This window comes from Gorilla gorilla, chromosome 10 (assembly GCF_029281585.2).
Source record: "Gorilla gorilla gorilla isolate KB3781 chromosome 10, NHGRI_mGorGor1-v2.1_pri, whole genome shotgun sequence".
Taxonomy (NCBI): Eukaryota; Metazoa; Chordata; class Mammalia; order Primates; family Hominidae; genus Gorilla; species Gorilla gorilla.
The window spans coordinates 120,615,982-120,635,547 of NC_073234.2; the positions used below are offsets into that span (position 1 = coordinate 120,615,982).

The 19,566-nt window shown below is 43.7% G+C and overlaps 1 protein-coding gene across 2 annotated transcripts in view; it reads right to left on the bottom strand.

Moving 5' to 3' along the window:
- APPL2 (adaptor protein, phosphotyrosine interacting with PH domain and leucine zipper 2) overlaps positions 1–19,566 on the bottom strand; it is a 62,975-nt gene that overhangs the window by 7,795 nt on the left and 35,614 nt on the right. For both annotated transcript variants that reach the window (XM_004053800.5, XM_004053802.5), the window contains exons 10-17: positions 18,367–18,525; positions 16,758–16,946; positions 14,581–14,623; positions 14,441–14,497; positions 14,257–14,345; positions 8,983–9,147; positions 8,762–8,814; positions 7,246–7,420 (exon numbers count right to left, since the gene is read on the bottom strand). In XM_004053800.5, coding sequence (XP_004053848.3) covers positions 7,246–7,420; positions 8,762–8,814; positions 8,983–9,147; positions 14,257–14,345; positions 14,441–14,497; positions 14,581–14,623; positions 16,758–16,946; positions 18,367–18,525 — 930 coding nt within the window. The remainder of the gene's footprint in view (positions 1–7,245; positions 7,421–8,761; positions 8,815–8,982; positions 9,148–14,256; positions 14,346–14,440; positions 14,498–14,580; positions 14,624–16,757; positions 16,947–18,366; positions 18,526–19,566) is intronic.

Here is a 19,566-nt window from a genome sequence, read left to right on the forward strand (position 1 = left end):
CATAAATAGCTCATTATTTTGAGATATGTTCCATCAATACCTAGTTTATTGAGTGTTTTTAGCATGAAGGGGTGTTGAATTTTATCGAAGGCCTTTTCTGCATCTATTGAGATAATCATGTGGTTTTTGTCATTGGTTCTGTTTACGTGATGGATTACATTTACTGATTTGCGTATGTCGAACCAGCCTTGCATCCCAGGGATGAAGCCGACTTGATCATGGTGGATAAGCTTTTTAATGTGCTGCTGGATTCAGTTTGCTGGTATTTTGTTGAGGATTTTTGCATTGATGTTCATCAGGGGTATTGCCCTGAAATTTTGGTTTTTTATTGTGTCTCTGCCAGGTTTTGGTATCAGGATGACGCTGGCTTCATAAAATGAGTTAGGGAGGAGTCCCTCTTTTTCTATTGTTTGGAATAGTTTTAGAAGGAATGGTACCAGCTCCTCTTTGTAATTCTGGTAGAATGTGGCTGTGAATCCATCTGGTCCTGGGCTTTTTTTGGTTGGTAGGCTATTAATTATTGCCTCAATTTCAGAACTTATTATCGGTCTATTCAGGGATTCGACTTCTTCCTGGTTTAATCTTGGGAGGGTGTGTGTGTCCAGGAATTTATCCATTTCTTCTAGATTTTGTAGTTTATTTGCATACAGGTGTTTATAGTATTCTCTGTTGGTAGTTTGTATTTCTCTGGGATCAGTGGTGATAATCCCCTTTATCATTTTTTATTGTGTCTGATTCTTCTCTCTTTTCTTCTTTATTAGTCTGGCTAGCAGTCTATCAATTTTGTTAATCTTTTCAAAAAACCAGCTCCTGGATTCATTGATTTTTTGAAGGGTTTTTTGTGTCTCTATCTCCTTCAGTTCTGCTCTGATCTTAGTTATTTCTTGTCTTCTGCTAGCTTTTGAATTTGTTTACTCTTGCTTCTCTAGTTTTTTTGAGATGGAATTTTGCTCTTGTTGCCCAGGCTGGAGTGCAATGGCATGATCTCAGCTCACTGCAACCTCCACCTCCCTGGGTTCAAGTGATTCTCCTGCTCCAGCCTCTCCAGTAGCTGGGATTACATAGGTGCCTGCCACCACACCTAGCAATTTTTTTGTATTTTTAGTAGAGACAGGGTTTCATCATGTTGGCCAGGCTGGTCTCAAACTCCTGACCTCAGGTGATCCACCTGCCTTGGCCTCCCAAAGTGGCGGGATTACAGGCATGAGCCATGGTGCCCAACCTTCTAGTTCTTTTAATTGTGATGTTAGGGTGTCAATTTTAGATCTTTCCCACTTTCTCCTGTGTGCATTTAGTGCTATAAATTTACTTCTAAACACTGCTTTAGCTGTGTTCCAGAGACTGTGGTATGTTGTGTCCTTGTTCTCATTGGTTTCAAATAATTTATTTATTTTTGCCTTAATTTCATTATTTATTTACCCAGCAGTCATTCAGGAACAGGTTGTTCAGTTTCCATGTAGTTGTGCAGTTTTGAATGACTTTCTTAATCCAGAGTTCTAATTTGATTGCACTGTGGTCTGAGAGACAGTTTGTTGTGATTTCTGTTCTTTTGCATTTGTTGAGGAGTATTTTACTTCCGATTATGTGGTCAATTTTAGAATAAGTGTGACGTGGTGCTGAGAAGAATGTGTATTTTGTTGATTTGGGATGGAGCGTTCTGTAGATGTGTATTAGCTCCACTTGGTCCAGAGCTGAGTTTAAGTCCTGAATATGCTTGTTAATTTTCTGTCCTGTTGATCTAATATTGACAGTGGGGTGCTAAAGTCTCCCAATATTATTGTGTGGGAGTCTAAGTCTCTTTGTAGATCTCTAAGAACTTGTTTTATGAATCTGGGTGCTTCTGTATTGGGTATATATATATTTAGGATAGTTAGCTTTTCTTGTTGCATTGATCCCTTTACCACTATGTAATGCCCTTGTCTTTTTTGATCTTTGTTGGTTTCAAGTCCGTTTTATCAGAGACTAGGATTGCAACCCCTGCTTTTTTTTTTTTTTTTTTTTTGCTTTCCATTTGCTTGGTAAATCTTCCTCCATCCCTTTATTTTGAGCCTATGTGTGTCTTTGCACATGAGATGGGTCTCCTGAATACAGCAAACTGATGGGTCTTGACTCTTTATCCAATGTGCCAGTCTGTGTCTTTTAATTGGGACATTTAGCCTGTTTACATTTAAGGTTAATATTGTTATGTGTGAATGTGATCCTGTCATTATGATGGTAGCTGGTTATTTTGCCTGTTAGTTGATGCAGTTTCTTCACAGTGCTGATGGTTTTTACATTTTGGTATGTTTTTGCAGTGGCTGGTACTGGTTTTTCCTTTCCATATTTAGTGCTTCCTTCAGGAGCTCTTGTAAAGCAGGTGTGGTGGTGACAACATCCTTCAGCATTTGCTTGTCTGTAAAGGATTTTATTTCTCCTTTGCTTATGAAGCTTAGTTTGGCTGGATATGAAATTCTGGGTTGAAAATTCTTTTCCTTAAGAATGTTAAATGTGTGCCCCCACTCTTTTCTGGGTTGTAGCATTTCTGCAGAGAGATCTGCCGTTAGTCTGATGGGTTTCCCTTTGTGGGTAATGTGACCTTTCTCTCTGGCTGCCCTTAACATTTTTTCCTTCATTTCAACCTTGGTGAATCTGATGATTATGTGTCTTGGGGTTGCTCTTCTCGAGGAGTATCTTTGTGGTGTTCTCTGTATTTCCTGAATTTGAATGTTGGCTTGTCTTGCTAGATTGTGGAAGTTCTCCTGGATAATATCCTGAAGAGTGTTTTCTAACTTGGTTCCATTCTCCCTGTCACTTTCAGGTACACCAATCAAATGTAGGTTTGGTCTTTTCACATAGTCCCATATTTCTTAGAGGCTTTATTCACTCATTTTCATTCTTTTTTCTCTAATCTTGTCTTCACACTTTATTTCATTAAGTTAATCTTCAATCTCTGGTATCCTTTCTTCCACTTGATCGATTTGACTATTGATACTTGTGTATGCTTCACGAAGTTCTCGTGCTGTGTTTTTCATCTCCATCAGGTTATTTATGTTCTTCTCTAAACTGGTTATTCCAGTTAGCAGTTCCTATAACCTTTTATCCAGATTCTTAGCTTCCTCGCATTGGGTTAGAACATGCTCCTTTAGCTTGGAGGAGTTTGTTATTACTCACCTTCTGAAGCCTCTTTCTGTAAATTCTTCAAACTCATTCTCTGTCCAATTTTGTTCCCTTGCTGGCAATGAGTTGTGATCCTTTGGAGGAGGAGAGGCATTCTGGTTTTTGGAATTTTCAGCCTTTCTGTGCTGCTTTTTCCTCATCTTTGTGGATTTATCTACCTTTGGTCTTTGATGCTGGTGACCTTTGGGTGGGGTTTTTGTGTAGTCATCCTTTTTGTTGATGTTGATGCTATAGCTTTCTGTTTGTTAGTTTTCCTTCAGGCCCCTCTTCTGCAGGTCTGCTGCAGTTTGCTGAAGGTACACTCCGGACTCTCTTTGCCCGGGTATCACCAGCGGAGGCTGCAGAACAGCAAAGACTGCTGCCTGCTCCTTCCTCTGGAAGCTTCATCCCAGAAGGGCACCCACCAGATGCCAGCTGGAACTCTCCTGTATGAGGTGTCTGTCGATTCCTGCTTGGAGGTGTCTCCCCGTCAGGAACCACCGGAGTCAGGGACTCACTTGAGGAGGCAGTCTGTCCCTTAGCAGAGCTCAAGCGTTGTGCTGGGAGACCTGCTGCTCTCGAGAGCTGGCAGGCAGGAACATTTAAGTCTGCTGAAACTGCGCCCACAGCCACCCCTTCCCCTAGGTGCTCTGTCCCAGGGAGATGGGAGTTTGATCTATAAGCCCCTGACTGGGGCTGCTACCTTTCTTTCAGAGATGCCCTGCCCAGAGAGGAGGAATCTAGAGAGGCAGTCTGGCTACAGCAGTTTTATGGCGCTGCGGCAGGCTCAGCCCAGTCTGATCTTCCTGGTGGCTTTCTTTACACTCTAAGGGGAAAACCACCTACTCAAGCCTCAGTAATGGCAGATGCCCCTCCCCCCACCAAGCTCGAGCATCCCAGGTCAACTTCAGACTGCTGTGCTGCCAGTGAGAATTTCAAGCCAGTGGATCTCAGTGTGTTGGGCTCTGTGGTGATGGGATCCACTGAGCAAGACCACTTGGCTCCCTGGCTTCAGCCCCCTTTCCAGGGGAGTGAACAGTTCGGACTCGCTGATGTTCAGACGCCACTGGGGTGCGAAAAAAATCCTCCTGCAGCTAGCTCAGTGTCTGCTCAAATGGCCGCCCAGTTTTGTCCTTGAAACTTAGGGCCCTGGTGGTGTAGGCACTCGATGGAATCTCCTGGTCTGCGGGCTGCAAAGACAGTGGCAAAAGCCTAGTATCTGGGCTGGATAGGTCTGTCCCTCACTCATGGCTTCCCTTGGCTAGGGGAGGGAGTTCCCCGACCCCTTGTGCTTCCTGGGTAATGCAATGCTGCACCCTACTTCTGCTTGCCCTCCATAGGCTGTACCCACTGTCTAACCAGTCCCAGTGAGATAAGCTGGGTACCACAGTTGGAAATGCAGAAATCACCTGCCTTCTGTGTTGGTCTCACTGGGAGCTGCAGACTGGAGCTGTTCCTATTCAGGCATCTTGTCTGGGAATCAATTTTTCTTTTTAAATCTTCTGATTTTCTGTGTGACCTCTAAATGGTCTCAGAACCTATTCCACTGCAGGGGTATGTTTACTGTGGTGACGTATGCATAACGTCAGATTTATCATTAGTGATGTTTAGTGTCTTCATAACTTTGTGCAGCCATTACCACTATCTAGTCCCAGGACATTTTTATCATCCCAGAGGAAACTCCATCCCCATTAAGCAGTTACTCATTCCTCCTCCCACCCTCTGGCAATCTCTAGTCTGTCTTCTGTCTCTATGGATTTGCCTACTCTGGATATTTCATATAAACAGAACCCTATAGTATGTTGTCTTTTGTACCTGGCTTCTTTCACTTAGCACAATGTTTTCATCATTCATCCATGTTGTAGCACTTATCAGTCCTTTGTTCCTTTTTAAGGCCAAATAGTATTCCATCATATATATATATATACAGGTTGAGTATCCTGTATCTGAAATTGTTTTGGATTTCAGCTTTTTTTTCAGATTTTAGAATACTTGCATTATATTTACCAGGATGAGCATCCCAAAATCCAAAATGCTCCAATGAGCATCTCTTTTGAGCATCAAGTTGGCACTCAAAAAGTTTCAGATTTTGGAGCATTTGAGATTTTCAGATTTGGAATGCTCAACTCTACCACATTTTGTTGATCCATTCATTTGATGTTGGGCATTTGTATTATTTCCACCATTTGGATATCACGAAAAGGACTGCTATGAACATTTGCGTATAAGTTTTTGTTTGAACACCTGTATTTAATTCTTTTGGGTAACTACCCAGGAGCCCGCCAAACTATTTTTTCACAGCAGCTGAACCATTTTATATTCCCACCAGCAATGGGTTCCAGTTTCTTCACATCCTTGCTAAACGCTTATTTTCCATTAAATATATATATCATATATATCATATATATCATATATATCATATCATATATATCATATATATCATTATATCATATCATATATATCATATATATCATTATATCATATATATATCATATATATAATATATATACGATATATATCATATATATACGATATATATACGATATATATATCGTATACGATATATATATCGTATATATAAACATCTGTGAGACAGTGTGCATGCGTGCACGCACCATCTTAATATGGAGTGACATATCTCATTGTGGATTTGTTTTGCATTTCCCTAGTAACACATAGCATCTTTTCATGTCCTCATTGGCCATTTGTATATGATTTTTGGAAAAATGTCTATTTCAAGTCCTTGGTCCATTTTTTAATTGGGTTGTCTTTCTGTTGAGTTTTATAAGAGTTCTTTGTATATTTTGTGTACTACATCCATATTAGATAGAATTTGTGAATACTTTTTTCCCATTCTGTAGTTTTTCTTTTCACTTTGATGTGCTGTGGTTTTTCACAGTACTTTTACATATATTTTCCTTTGATCTTTTTGGTGGAAATTATTCCAGGACCAATAGGATTATAAGAACCATGAGCCCATTTCTGTAAAAGGTCCAGGACATAGTGAAAGAAAAGGTTTTATTAATAAGAACTTAATTCTCAGATAAGGTTCATAATAAATGAAAAGGATGGGCTTAATGAATGGAAGAAGCTATATCCTAATTTTTATATCCTAATTTTTGCTATAGTCCTAGTTACCTTTTTTGAAGCTAACGTTCATTGAGCACTTTTCATGTGCCAGTGAGTTGTAAATGTTTTACATATATTAGCACATTTATTCCTCATGACAACAGTGGAGAGTGTGAATAGTTACTTTCATTTTACAGCTGAAAAAACTGAGGTACAGAGGCTCAAAAATTTGCTTAAGGTCACATAACTAAGAAATGCCGAAGCCAGGAATAAACTGAGACATTCTGGCTCTAAAGCAGTGCTGTCCCTTAGAAATGTAATGGAAGCCTTATATGTCATCGAAGTTTTTCCAGCGGCCACATTAAGTGAAAAGTAACAGATAAAATTAATTTTACTTAATCCAGTATATCTAAAATATTACCAGACATGTGATTAACCTAAAAAATTAGTGAGATGTTTTACATCCTAAATCTTAGAAATTTGGTATGTATTTAACACTGAAAACACATCTCAGTTCAGGCTAGTTTTGCTGCAGATGCTACCCGTGGCTACAGTATCATACACCCATGTTCATAACCAGGATTTTGGTCATATCTGAAACCCAGATCATATTACCTGAAACACTAAATCATGTAGTTAATATGGCCTGCTCTCTCTGTGATGGCCAAGTTAGTTATTTAGGCAGATTTTAAAGTTTTTTTCCATTATTTTTTATAAATAGTACTCTCAGAAATGAAAAAAAAAAGCAAAACCAAAAAACTTCCATTTTCAAGCTCTGAGCTATAATATAGAGAATAAGTCTAGTGTGATGGCATCTTTGTGAACAACAGTATTCACTCACCACTGAATTTTTGAAGATACCAGTTCTTGTCTCTAAGGGAGCACTTTCTAGGCTATCTATCTTATGTAAAAAGTAGTGGGGGCAAAAGCAAGAGTAGTCTCTTCATTCCAGTACTAACATTTCAGATGGGTGCATTAGCCTTAAAAGGGGAATTAGCTGAAGCCATAAGAAAGTCTGAAAATAAATAAAACTGAATGTACCTCAAAGATTGACTGGTGACCATCAGATGGGATTCTGTCATGCGGAAGATGTTATGAATAGCCCGAGCAGCCAATACTTGTCTCATCGCTTCATAAATCACTTCAGTAGTGCTGTCTGTTTTAACTGCCATTGATCCCAAAAACCGAACTATAAACATCTGCTGCAAAAGAGAATCTGGAAGACAGCATTTTCTGCTCAGGATCTCATTTACTTCCTGCTGCTGTTGATCTGCATACCAGGGTCAGATGTGCTAGTTTTGCCTGCTTTCTGTGGAGGACTTTCTACCAAAATTTCTCAATACCACTTTTATAAGCCCAATATTGCCAAAGCTCTGCATCTTCCACTTGTCTGCATCTTCCATTTGTCTACATCTTGTCAGTTTGTTTGGAACTACTTCATTAGACTAGAAAGGCTTTTCTTCATCTATAAAATGAAATGATGGTGGTACCAGATGAACATCCTTCTAATGCTGAAACTCTAGGTGACTACATTGTACCTTTTCTCTGAAAAGAGTGAGTTCACTAGACAATAGAAAATTCATTACTTTGGCCCACTGATAAGGTCCTCTTAGAAAAGAAATTTTATTTGCAGGATGTAAGATCTCATGTTGGGTCTCATGCAATTCATACTTCATGGGTATTACTGAAAGGCAGTGATGATGTTTCATAGCCTAAAGGAAGTCAGTCCTGGCTGCTGACAGTGGCGCATAACTTGACAAAACTGACTCCCAGCAACCATAACTAGAAGACCAAAGAAGGTTTTTTCTTTTTTTTCTTTTTTGAGACCGGGTCTCACTCTGTAGCCCAGGCTGGAGTGCAATGGCATGATTTCAGCTCACTGCAACCTCCGCCTCCCAGGTTCAAGTGATTCTTATGTCTCAGCCTCCTGAGTAGCTAGGATTACAGGCGCCCGTCACTACACCTGGCTAATTTTTGTATATATATATATATTTTTTGTAGAGACGGGGTTCTCACTGTGTTGCCCATGCTGGTCTTGAACTCCTAAGCTCAGGTGATTCACCTGCCTCAGCCTCCAAAAGTGCTGGGATTACAGGCATGAGCCAGCGCGCCGGCCATCAGATACGTTCTTAAGTACATTATAAGAATGTAAAAAACCAAAAATTTGAATTTGAAAGACTTAAATATCATTGTGTCATCTTCAAATTCAAGAACAAGTTATTTGTGCTTTTGGTTTTCTAAAATGACACAGCATATTTCCAGTTCACCAAGACTGCATTTGAATGTGATAACAGATTCAGATTTCACAACATTTCTATGCTATGCTACAAAAACGCTATGGCTAATGGTGAAACAGCTGTAGGTGGTCTTTCAGCTACCCCTCAGTTTTTATCCAAGACTTGCCTCCACTGCAGATATCTTACTAAACTTTCAGAACAACAAATCTTAATTCATACTCCTAATCATAGCTCTCTAAAACATGATTTCACATCTTATTTCAATGGCCGTTGTCATTTTGTGCAGAGGAAAGAATAAGGACACCAAACTAGTCACTTACCTTCTGCTTCTGGAAATGATTCATCCTCAGTTTCACCAAAAGGGTTGGTACGCCTAGGGGAATAGCCAGAGTTGAACAAACAAGACAGCTGCAGCTAGAAGGGCACTTAACACTTGAACTGCAAGTCAGAAAGGCAACAGTCTTTGGTGGTGGAGGGGGGGACACAAGAGACCTCAAATTTACTTTCAGTTCTCCCAGAGATAACCTCTCTCAGCCCATACCTGCTCCCTCTGTTCTGATCAAGGAATTCTGTAGCAGGAAGCACAATATCGAATTGAATCGGCGTTCCAGGCGCGATCAGCTCCTCTGCTTCAGGTAGACTGGCTGTTGCTTTGGGAACAATCTTGTCATTTTCATTTTCCATCTCTGAATTTTTCAGGTTCTGGCTGAAGGGGAAAAAATCAATTCCCTTAACCTTACGCTTTTATAATCAAGTGAATACTTGTTGAAGTCTGAGGTGACTTTTATGAATGAAAATACAAGGGGAAAAGATTGACCTCAATCCCTTAATCCATTCTACAAATAAACCTTCTTCAAACTTCCTTCATATCCTTGGCTAAAAACCTTCAGTCTGCCCCATTTCCTGCAGTTCTCTCTGCTGCACAGCATCCTGCACTGTGTTACTAGTTTTCTGTCTGTATCCTTCTCTGTGAGGCAGGTTTTGGAGGGCCTATGCTATAGCTAAATCATATGTATTCTTGGAACATAGTAGGCACTAAAAAATGTTAGCTGAATGAACCAAAGGTCCTGGCTTGGCATTTAATCACCATCTGACTCTAATTTCCCCAAAAGCCTCCCTTTCCACTCCTTTAATGCACCCCCTACAAGAGCTATACCACACATACCACATGCTTTTCCTTATTTCCATCTTTATCCCAATTCTGCTGCTCACCCAACTCTCCCAACCCAGCTCAAATTCTTCCTTATCCACTAGGCCAGCCGGCACCCCGCCTCCCTCCTCTGAACTCCTGTGATTCTTCTCAGTAAGTCACAGGCACAGTCTTGCAGCCGTGTGTGCCTCCTGAGCTTCGCATTGTGCCCACACTCATTGCTGACATCGTGGCCCATCAAATACTGTGCTCTCTGCGGACAGATTAATCAGGAACCAACATGTTCTTCTCCTCCAGTCTCAGAATACTGTAATTTAACTTTTCAACATTTTAAAAATCTTTTCTCCCCAGCCAGACTATAAACTCCTTTGAAGGGCAAAGAATATCAATGTATTTTGATTTCTTTCATTGCCTGGACCTTAGAAAGCTCTCAGTGATCTTTCTGTTCATTTGATATGTCAATATTTTCCTATTTCTCAAACATGTCAATAACTGAATGTAGTGTATCAAACTACTTTACAACAGGCATTTGACAAATGATCATAATGACTGGAATGTGGATGAAACAGTACATAGGCTTGTAGATGGTCACTGCAAGGCAAGCCCTTGGAGACCACTTGGTCTGACCTCCATTGTTAACAGAAAAGGAAACTGAGGCCTCTGGAGAAATTGAGCAGTTTTGAAGGCACTCAGTTACCTGGTGGGTGAGCCAGATTATAAACAGGGGTCTCCTTACTGCCAGGAGAGTGCATCTCCAGGATGTCATACTGCTTCAATAACCCTAAATGGGACAGTCACATCTGTTTGATCCTGTCTTTAAGAGAGGGCTGTGATATAATAAGTGGTAAGCACTGGAGAAAGCTATGAGTAGAAGCTTCAAGGGGAGAAAGTGAGTCTAAGATTTTGGCTCCCCAGAGAGTCAAAGGGGGGAGATAACAATCAAGATAGGGTGAGGCCAGGTTGTAGAGGGCCCTTATACCGTCAGGTGGGGTCTGAACTTGACACAACAGTATAGGGAGCCACCAAAGACTCTGAACATAGGAGTGACATGATGTTAAGTTTCACCTGTACAGGATCTCCATGTCATCAGCTCTAATGGACACTTCGCAGTCATCATAATTGACTTAAAAGCATCTAACACAGCTGATCTCTCCTTGAACTCTCCTCTCGGTTTCTGCTGGTGCCACATTTTACAGAGTTTCCTTCTACCTTTCTTGATGTTCCTTCTCAATGTCTTTTGCAGGCTCCTTTTCTACCCTAAATGCTGGAGTTCTTTAGGATTCTGTTGCAGGCTCTGCTTTCCCCTCCCTCTCCTTTCTCCCATAGAGGACCTCATCCACTGCTGTTCAGTGCTATGAGTCCCCGATTCATACACCCAGACCAGACGTTTTCTTTGCACTCCAGACCTGTATCATCCGTTGACTGCTTGACAACTCATTTGGGATGTTTCACAGGCCTCTCATGCTTAACATGTCCAAAACTGAACTCTTCTTCTCTTTAAAAAACACCATCTGCCCAGGTGTTCAGCTCCAACTGGAGTCATCCTTTGATCTGTCCTTTTCCGTCTACGCTTATCCATCAAAAGTCCCATAGGGTTTACCTCCAGAGTAAGTCCACATCCATCTACTTTTCATCTCTGCCGTGATCCTGGTCTAAACCACCATCATCATCTCTTGGGCTGCTGGGACGCCTCCTCACTGGCTACGGACTTGCTCTGTTCTGTGCTCTCCAGAGCAGCCAGAGCTAACTAACTTTGGAAAACGGAGAGTGGGTATCTCTGTCTCCATCACAAACACGCACCTCTCAGAGCCCTTCCACAGCTCCCCACATGCTTCCTTCATGATCGACCCCTGCCTCCCTCCCCACCCGCCCTCATCCTGTCCCATGATCTCCCTCTGCCTGCACTGTCCCGTTACACTGCCTTTTTTCAGTTCCTCAGATACACTAAGCTCTTCTCTGTCCTGTTACCTCCACAACTGCTACCAAGAATACACTACTTCTGGCTCTTTGCAAGAGTGGCTGCGTCTTGTCTTTCACTTTGCAGCTTGAATATTATCTTCACAGCCAGGCCCTGCACAGGTCTCTTCACCCTCCATGACAGCACCTCGTCTCCTTAACATCGCAGTGCTTCCCTCATTTTAACTCAGCCTGTGCTTACCTTTTGCCTGTTCTCCCCAGTAATCCCTGCGTTTTCTTACCTAGGCCAGGCCTGGGCAAATAGTAGATACTCAAATGTTTGTTGAGTAGCTGGATAAATGAATGAACAGCAAATATATAGTAACTGCAGAATGAGGGAAGTCCACACATGGTACTTGCTTAGAAGTAAATAGCAGTTTGTTCCCAAGAACACAATTTCTCTGATTCTTTCCCCCCTACTGTCATCAAAACATTGCTTTATTCTCAGTGGGCTGACCCTAAAAGAGATAGTATCCCTCTCCCCACAGCTCTGGGGCCATCTGGCAGCCACATCTGTCACCCATCCAATCACTGGGCTAATTCAGCTGGCTGGCTAGAGTCATTTTTTTTTCCCCCAGGGCGTCTTCTGTGTCCCTTCTGTGGGGTCCTTTTGGTCTAAGAATGTGACTTCTTATTCTAGAATAGGGGGAAAAATCAGTTACTGAATAATTAAATATAGGCTGCAAATTGTCTTTTTAGGAAACCTGTCACACCTTCTAATTCCAAACCCCCCTAAACTATCCATCAACACCCTTGAGAGATGGCATATCAGAGCTAGAAGGGTCCTAGGAGGTTAGCTAGTTCCTTGTATGTCACAAGGCTGAGAAGACAAAGGCCCAGAGCATTTACTGACTTACTCAGGGACATCTAGCTGTGTATAACACAAGGCAGAGATATCGTTAGAACCCATGTCTCTTAACTGCAGGTCTGGTATTCCCTCCACTGTGCACATCAAACATTTTTGTAACTTTACAAAGAGAAGACATACATTTACCCAGGAGAAGGCTACGGGATTAACCCTCGCTGACTGGATCTTTAGTTCCACTTCCTTTCATATAGTGTCTTCCTTAGAGTTCCATTTCATAAAGCATGCTACTTGTATCAACTGTTAAATCCTTAAGTTACGGTGCTGAAATGTTTCTCGGATTTGTTGCCTCTTTCTCCTCTTTTTTAAAAACATTTGTTTACGTTCTCATGTTCTGCTTCACAGCTACTACTACATCAACATCCTACTGGGTCTTGCACTCTCCCCTTCTTCCTACAACCTGTATCCTAAAATTTATCCTACTCAGGTACAGAATAGTCTTCCCTAACCCTGGTTCTGACCATCGCCCATTTTCTCAAAACCTTCCATTTTGCTCCATTGCCTGTAACTCCTAAGCAGGGCACCCAGGTCTTTCCAGTTAGACTCAAACCTATTTTCTGGCCTTACCTTCTCCCATTCCTTCTCAGATACCCCGTGCCCGGCATGTGAACGCTGGCTCCACACTGCACAGATTCTGGGAAGTTACTTAACCACTGAGTTTCCTAATGACTTCCTTCTGGGGTCATTAGATATTTGTAAAAAATGTAATGGGGTTCTTTCTACCATGCCACTAAAAGATGAACACCAAATATAGTCGTAATTTTAATTTACCCTTTAATGCCAGGCTTTCATTAGTATGAAAATACAACCCTCTACTATTTAACCAGATGGAAACTCCCATTAAGACAAAAGGTAGGATTCCTGGAATAAATCCTAAAGCAGTATTCAAAATGAGGAAAGCTGTATGCATGAAAATGTTTGCTCTAAATGATAACAGTATATGCCAGGGAGATAACCTAAATATTCAATGGTTAATAAATGGTAGGATGGGCCAGGCGCAGTGGCTCATGCCTGTAATCCCAGCACTTTGGGAGGCTGAGGCGGGTGGATCACTTGAGGTCAGGAGTTCAAGACCAGCCTGGCTAACATAGTGAAACCCCATCTCTACTAAAAATACAAAAATTAGCCAGGTGTGGTGGCGGGCGCCTGTAATCCCAGCAACTCGGGAGGCTGAGGCAGGAGAATCACTTGAATCTGGGAAGTGGCGGTTGCAGTGAGCCGGGATTACTCCACTGCACTCCAGCCCAGGTGACAGAGTGAGACTCCGTCTCGAAAAAATTAAAAAATAAGTAAGTAAAAAAATAAATGATGGAATAGGGTGTAGTTACTAAAAGGAACAATTCTGAAAAATGTAGAAATAGTAAAAAAAAAAAAAAAAAGTATGTGCAAATACAAAATAAATGTACGTATAAAACTATCACTGTATGTTCAGATAAGGCGTGGGCATTAACATGGGATACATAAAAGGCGATTTTTTTTTCCTTATTTTTTAAAAACATTTTTGCTTTCGTTCCTTTACTTTGTTGACACTGATAGAAAATGTGGGGAGAACTCCTGACTAGGAGGACCCTCCATGCACGTCCTGTTTGCTTGGACTGCAGCAGCATGGTCCAGTGGAAAGGACAGGGATGCTGACATCAGACAGGCTTGAATCCTGGCTCTACCACTCACAATGTGGTGTGAACACAGGCAGGTATTTAACCTTTCCCAGCCATCGTTACTGCTTCTGTTAAACAGGCTGAAAAACATGCCTTGGTTTGTGTGGATTAAGCAACAACTCATTTCATATTCCTAATCAATAATTTGGCTCCACAAAAGCTAGTTTTTCTTTGTCCTTTAGTTACCTGGGGCATGAGCTTTCTTGTTTTTTTCCAAAACTTGTAATGGGAGTCACTGCTTGCAGAGCGGTCTGATTCAACTTGATCGCGACTGCCTAAAAATCCACAGGAAGACACACTCAGTCCCAGGAGGTGGACGCTTACCTTCCAGGTTGAGAAAAGGGCTGAGGTGCCGGTGGCTGATAATTACCTCAGGGTTGTCGGTCAGGTAGATCTGTCTGGAGATGTTGTTTATTGCACATATCCACTGTAGAGGACATTAAAAAAGAACACTGAATCCCAAAGTCACCCACCACGTTAGGAAAGAAATATGACGAACAAAATTTTTACCTCTTCATTTTCCTTTCTGCTCTCAGCCTGGAGGATTATTCCCCTGAAACAAAAGTGTCTAAGTAATTAAGTGCTTCCCCGATCTCAGTGACTGGGAATTTCTCTACATAAACTGAACTTAGCTGGGGTGTGGGAGGAAAAGTGCCATGAAGGCAGCATGATGAGAGGGAAAGAAAATGGGGTTCCAGGGCCAGGTGCAGTGGCTCACGCCTGCAGTCTCAGCACTTTGGGAAGGTGAGGCAGGAGGATGGCTTGAGCCCAGGAGTTCGAGACCAGCCTGGGCAACATGGTGAAACCCCCTCTACAAAAAATACAAAAATTAGCTGGGCGTGGTGGCGTGTGCCTGTAGTCCTAGCTACTAGAGAGGCTGAAGTGGGAGGATCGATCGAGCCCAGGAGGCTGAGGCTGCAGTGAGTGGTGACTGTGCCACTGCACTCCAGCCTGGGTGATAGGGCAAGGCCCTATCTCAAACGAAAAAAAAAAAAAAAAGAAAAAGAAAAAAGAAAATGGGCTTGTAGGTCTGGCTCTGCCCTGATTCACTATGTGATCTTGGACAAACATGGCCCTTTCCCTGGGCCTCAGCATGTTCATCTATGAAATGAGAAGGCGGGACTCGGATCTTCTAGCCCAAGTCTGTGTTTGTACAGTGAGATCCATCTGTTGACCTCCTCTAATGATCCAAGATGACCAGGACTCCAAGCCCAGCCACTCCTCAAACCATGCCCAAAGAAGGACTTGGCAGCCCATTCACTCCTTTCCCAGAACTGAAAAGTCTGCTGCGTATGGAGGCCCGGGAATAAGGTAACAGTAATACTGCCCTACCTTTGTGAAGGCTTTAACTTTTTTTTTTTTTTTTTTTTTTTTTTTAGATGGAGTTTTGCTCTTGTTGCACCAGGCTGGAGTGCAATGGTGTGATCTTGGCTCACCACAACCTCCGCCTCCCAGGTTCAAGCGATTCTCCTGCCTCAGCCTCCTGAGTAGCTGGGATTACAGGCATGCGCCACCACTAATGTGCCCAGCCAATTTTGTATTTCTAGTAGAGACGGGGTTTCTCCATGTTGGTCATGCTGATCTCAAACTCCCAACCTCAGGTGATCCACCTGCCTCGGCCTCCCAAAGTGCTGGGATTATAGGCGTGAGCCACTGTACCCAGCCAAGGCTTTAACTTTTTAAAGAGACCCCACATCTGCCAGTTCCCTTGTTCCTCTCATCTGTGGCAGATGGAGTAACATAGATCTTATCCCTATTTTATATCTGAGGAAAGTGAGGCCCAGAGGAGGTAACTGCAAAGGACCATGATGAGCATCCAGGAATCTCCATTCCCAGGTCATTTCCCATCACCAAAGCAGGAAGGATGAGGTCTAAAGCTGCTCTGCCAAGCTGGGAGGAGAGACATCATCCCAATGCCATCCCCACCCCTACCCCTGCTGTTCAGGTCAAATCTTAATAGAATGCAGTGTGAGAAGAGCGGCTCTGATGACGGGCAGGGCCACTCCTCTCCCCAGGCAGGTGAACCCTGAAGCCCCTCCATGGGACCCTGAAGCCCCTCCATGGGACCCTGAACTCCTTGGAGCAGTTTAAAAACCACCGCTCTGAGAGGGGATCCCACTGGGATGGGATCTACTGTGAATGGCCACAGGCTGCGGATTGGTAAAGTACCACCTCTTTGGGGCCCCTCAGGTACACAGGACATGTGGGAACAGCCTGGCAGCCGACGATACTGCTGCAGTGGAGTACACTTCTCACAACTCCTGCTTCTGCTGGAAAAATGGCCTTCTCAGGAAGGTCGTCCTTACCAAAATAGTTACTCTCCCCTGCCACAATCCAAACACAAATGCTTCTTTACAACAGGCTAGGAGTAGCCACAGCCTTCTCTCTCTGAGAATCTGTGCTAACAAGCACGACTTCTGTTGCTGTCTCACACATGTAGGTCATCTCTTCTCCAAAGCCACAGACAAACCCTCACTTATCTCCATATGGGATAAGGCAGGCTGGATCCCTTATGGGTCATGCGGGCTTGTTTAAAGAGCAGAAAATCATCCTCCTGAAAGGTCAACAATACCCAGATTGGGGCCTCTCCCACAGAGGGCTGGCACATAGGAATGAACTAGGAGGCCCTTGGCACGGGTGGAACCACTATACTCATTCTCCTCCCAAATAAAACTCATGAAACATACGATTTTCCATTGGGCGTAGTGATCTGGAAGCAGTAGCGCCGGTCTTCGCAATCCACGGCCATCACTGAGCAGTTGTCCAGGTCCTGGATCAAACCTCCAGCCACGGCTCCCCTGGGCTGACACATGAGATTCCCGCCTTGGGTGAAGAAATAAAGCCTCTCCCAGGTGGTGGTGACCAGCCCTGTTTTGCTGTGAGTTGTGTTTTAAAAAGCCCATTAGTACCAGAAAGCACCAGCGGCCACCTCCAAGTCTTGCTACCTTGTTATGGGTACTGGTGGCATTTTAGAAATAATGTGTTTCTTTATATCGTTAAAGCAAAACTGCCCATTCAAGTGGAAAGAGCAGCAGAAGAGTACAATTTAGCTGGAATGATCTGGGAGATCATAGGCTCTGCTTCCAAGTGAGACACCAGTCCCAGGGCCGACTCCCCGCACCGCAGCCACATGCTGACTACTAAACCAGGAGATGCAACTAGAATGAGTCCAACACCATTAAGGACTGAACACCTGGAGAATCATTTCTCTGACACCTGGAGCTGAGCTGCTCTGAATCTAGTCAGGGTTGCCTTAGCCCACAGCACCCACCCTATAGTCCTAGGAGGCTCTCAACAGATTGGGTTTTGCTGTAATTGAAGGTCATTCTTGTTTTGTGGGCAGCTTACAAAAGGAAAATCTAGTTCCTGGCAAATAACGACAGAACCCGGTAGGTTTTCTACATCTGCAGAACTACAGGGGACATTTAGCTTGTGATCGCTGCAAGTTCACAGACCTTAGAGGTACTCCAGCCTGGTAACAGCTGGCAGTTCCTCTCCATGGACCCTCCACTGGGGGTTATCAAACACATTTACTTGGCTCAGTATTTACTGAGTAGCAACTATGTCCAAAGGCACTGGGTTTCCTGCCCCAATAATTTCCCCAAATGGCAACGGCTGACATCTGAGTGCTCACTGCCTGGGAGGGATGACCACATTCAATCTAACTTCGTAAAGCAGGTGCAGTTATCAGCTCCATTTTACAGATGAAGAGATCAAGGCTCAGCCCAGCTGGGATGTCTGATTCCAAAGTCAGTGCTTTTCACACCACACCATGACAATATCCTCTCTGCTCACAGAAATACTTAAACCTGATCATCCCTTCCATTCAAAACGGACACTTAAAGACCTGAGTGGTAAATGTGTGACTCAATCAGTATGAATCGAACTGACTCTAAAAGCCGCCTGACCTTGCCTCCGGCCTTGCAGGTAGGTCTCGAGCACATGGCTCTCATCTGCCAGCTGATGTCGGGGAAGTGGCATGAGGGGATAAAAACTGTCAGTGGTCCAGGACGGCAACAGTTAAAGAGTGGTCTGTTTGCACATGGCCACAGTGACCAGAGTCCACAGCACCAGGCTCTTAGAGGACTCGTTTCCAGCCCCATCTCTTAGTGCAGTTTGGCGCCTGGGCCCCAGAGGTTTCCTGTGTTGCAAGTGGCAGGGCTGCTGTGATGGGAGTTCTTCCCAGTCTCACCCGCCCACCTCCCTCCGACTTTAATGAGGCACGTAAGATTGCTTTTCAGCCACCTCTTAGGGAAAACCGATTTCAGAAAAAGAGGCAGACGGTGGCGTTCTCACTTTCTAAGATTAAGGTAACCAGCCTTCTGGATGAGGTTCCTGTTGATCTGTGGTGCGGCCACATCAGAGTCTGGAGTGTAAACAGATTCATCAACAGAAAGTAATTCTTGCTGGGACACCCGCATCTTTTCCGCCTCGGCTTCCAGTTCTACCTGAATGCTTAAGACAGAAGGTGTTGGGTCAGTTACTCACTGCTGGCCAACCCAGCACTACTAAGAAGCCACTGGCAGCCATCACTCCACCCCCGCAAAGCTTCCAGCCTTACAGATGGAGCTGCCAGCCTCCTACAGGGCCACAACCCTCTACCCTTAGGCCCTGAAAACTATGAATCACAGGGACTCAATTTTGCAGTAGTAAATGTGTTTATATGACTGCTGTTTTAAAACAGAACCTAAGGAATGCCATTGAACTATGCTTGAACCCAGCTATACAGTCTTTTTTTGTTGTTGTTTTTTTTTTTGAGATGGAATCTCGCTCTGTCACCCAGGCTGGAGTGCAGTGGCGCGATCTCCTCTCACTGCAAGCTCCGCCCCTCAGGTTCATGCCATTCTCCTGCCTCAGCCTCTCGAGTAGCTGGGACTACTGGCGCTCGCCACCATGCCCGGCTAATTTTGTTTTTTTTTTTTTTTTTGTATTTTTAGTAGAGACGGGGTTTCACCGTGTTCGCCAGGACGGTCTCGATCTCCTGACCTTGTGATCCGCCTGCCTCGGCCTCCCAAAGTGCTGGGATTACAGGCGTGAGCCACTGCGCCCGGCTGAACCCAGCTAAATAGTTTTGCTGTGGACAGAGATATCCATGCTCAGCACCGTTGATGGAAATTTTTGGAGAAAAGCTTTGAGAAGCCCATCCTCCAGGGCTGCTCACACAGGCAGCCTAAGCAAGTTCCATAAAGGAAGGAATGAAATGGTAGTCATGCCTCCCCTGCTCTTGGTTTAGGCAGGAGTGGTGGTGACAGGAAAATGACCAGAAAGTGGTACTAAGGTGCAACAACAAAGCCAAAGGCAATGCTTTTCCTTTTTTAACAGCCACAGTTCTGCCCTGAGGCTTCCTAGGCTAGCAGGCCAAAGGCTGCCCACACAGGGGTAAGTGGGCGGATGGCCTGGCTCTGGGACATTAGCCCCTGGCTTTCATGGAGGTGTGTGCTGAGGTGTGGAAATGGTGGCTGCCCTTTTCCCCTACCGAGCTAGACCTCACCAGGC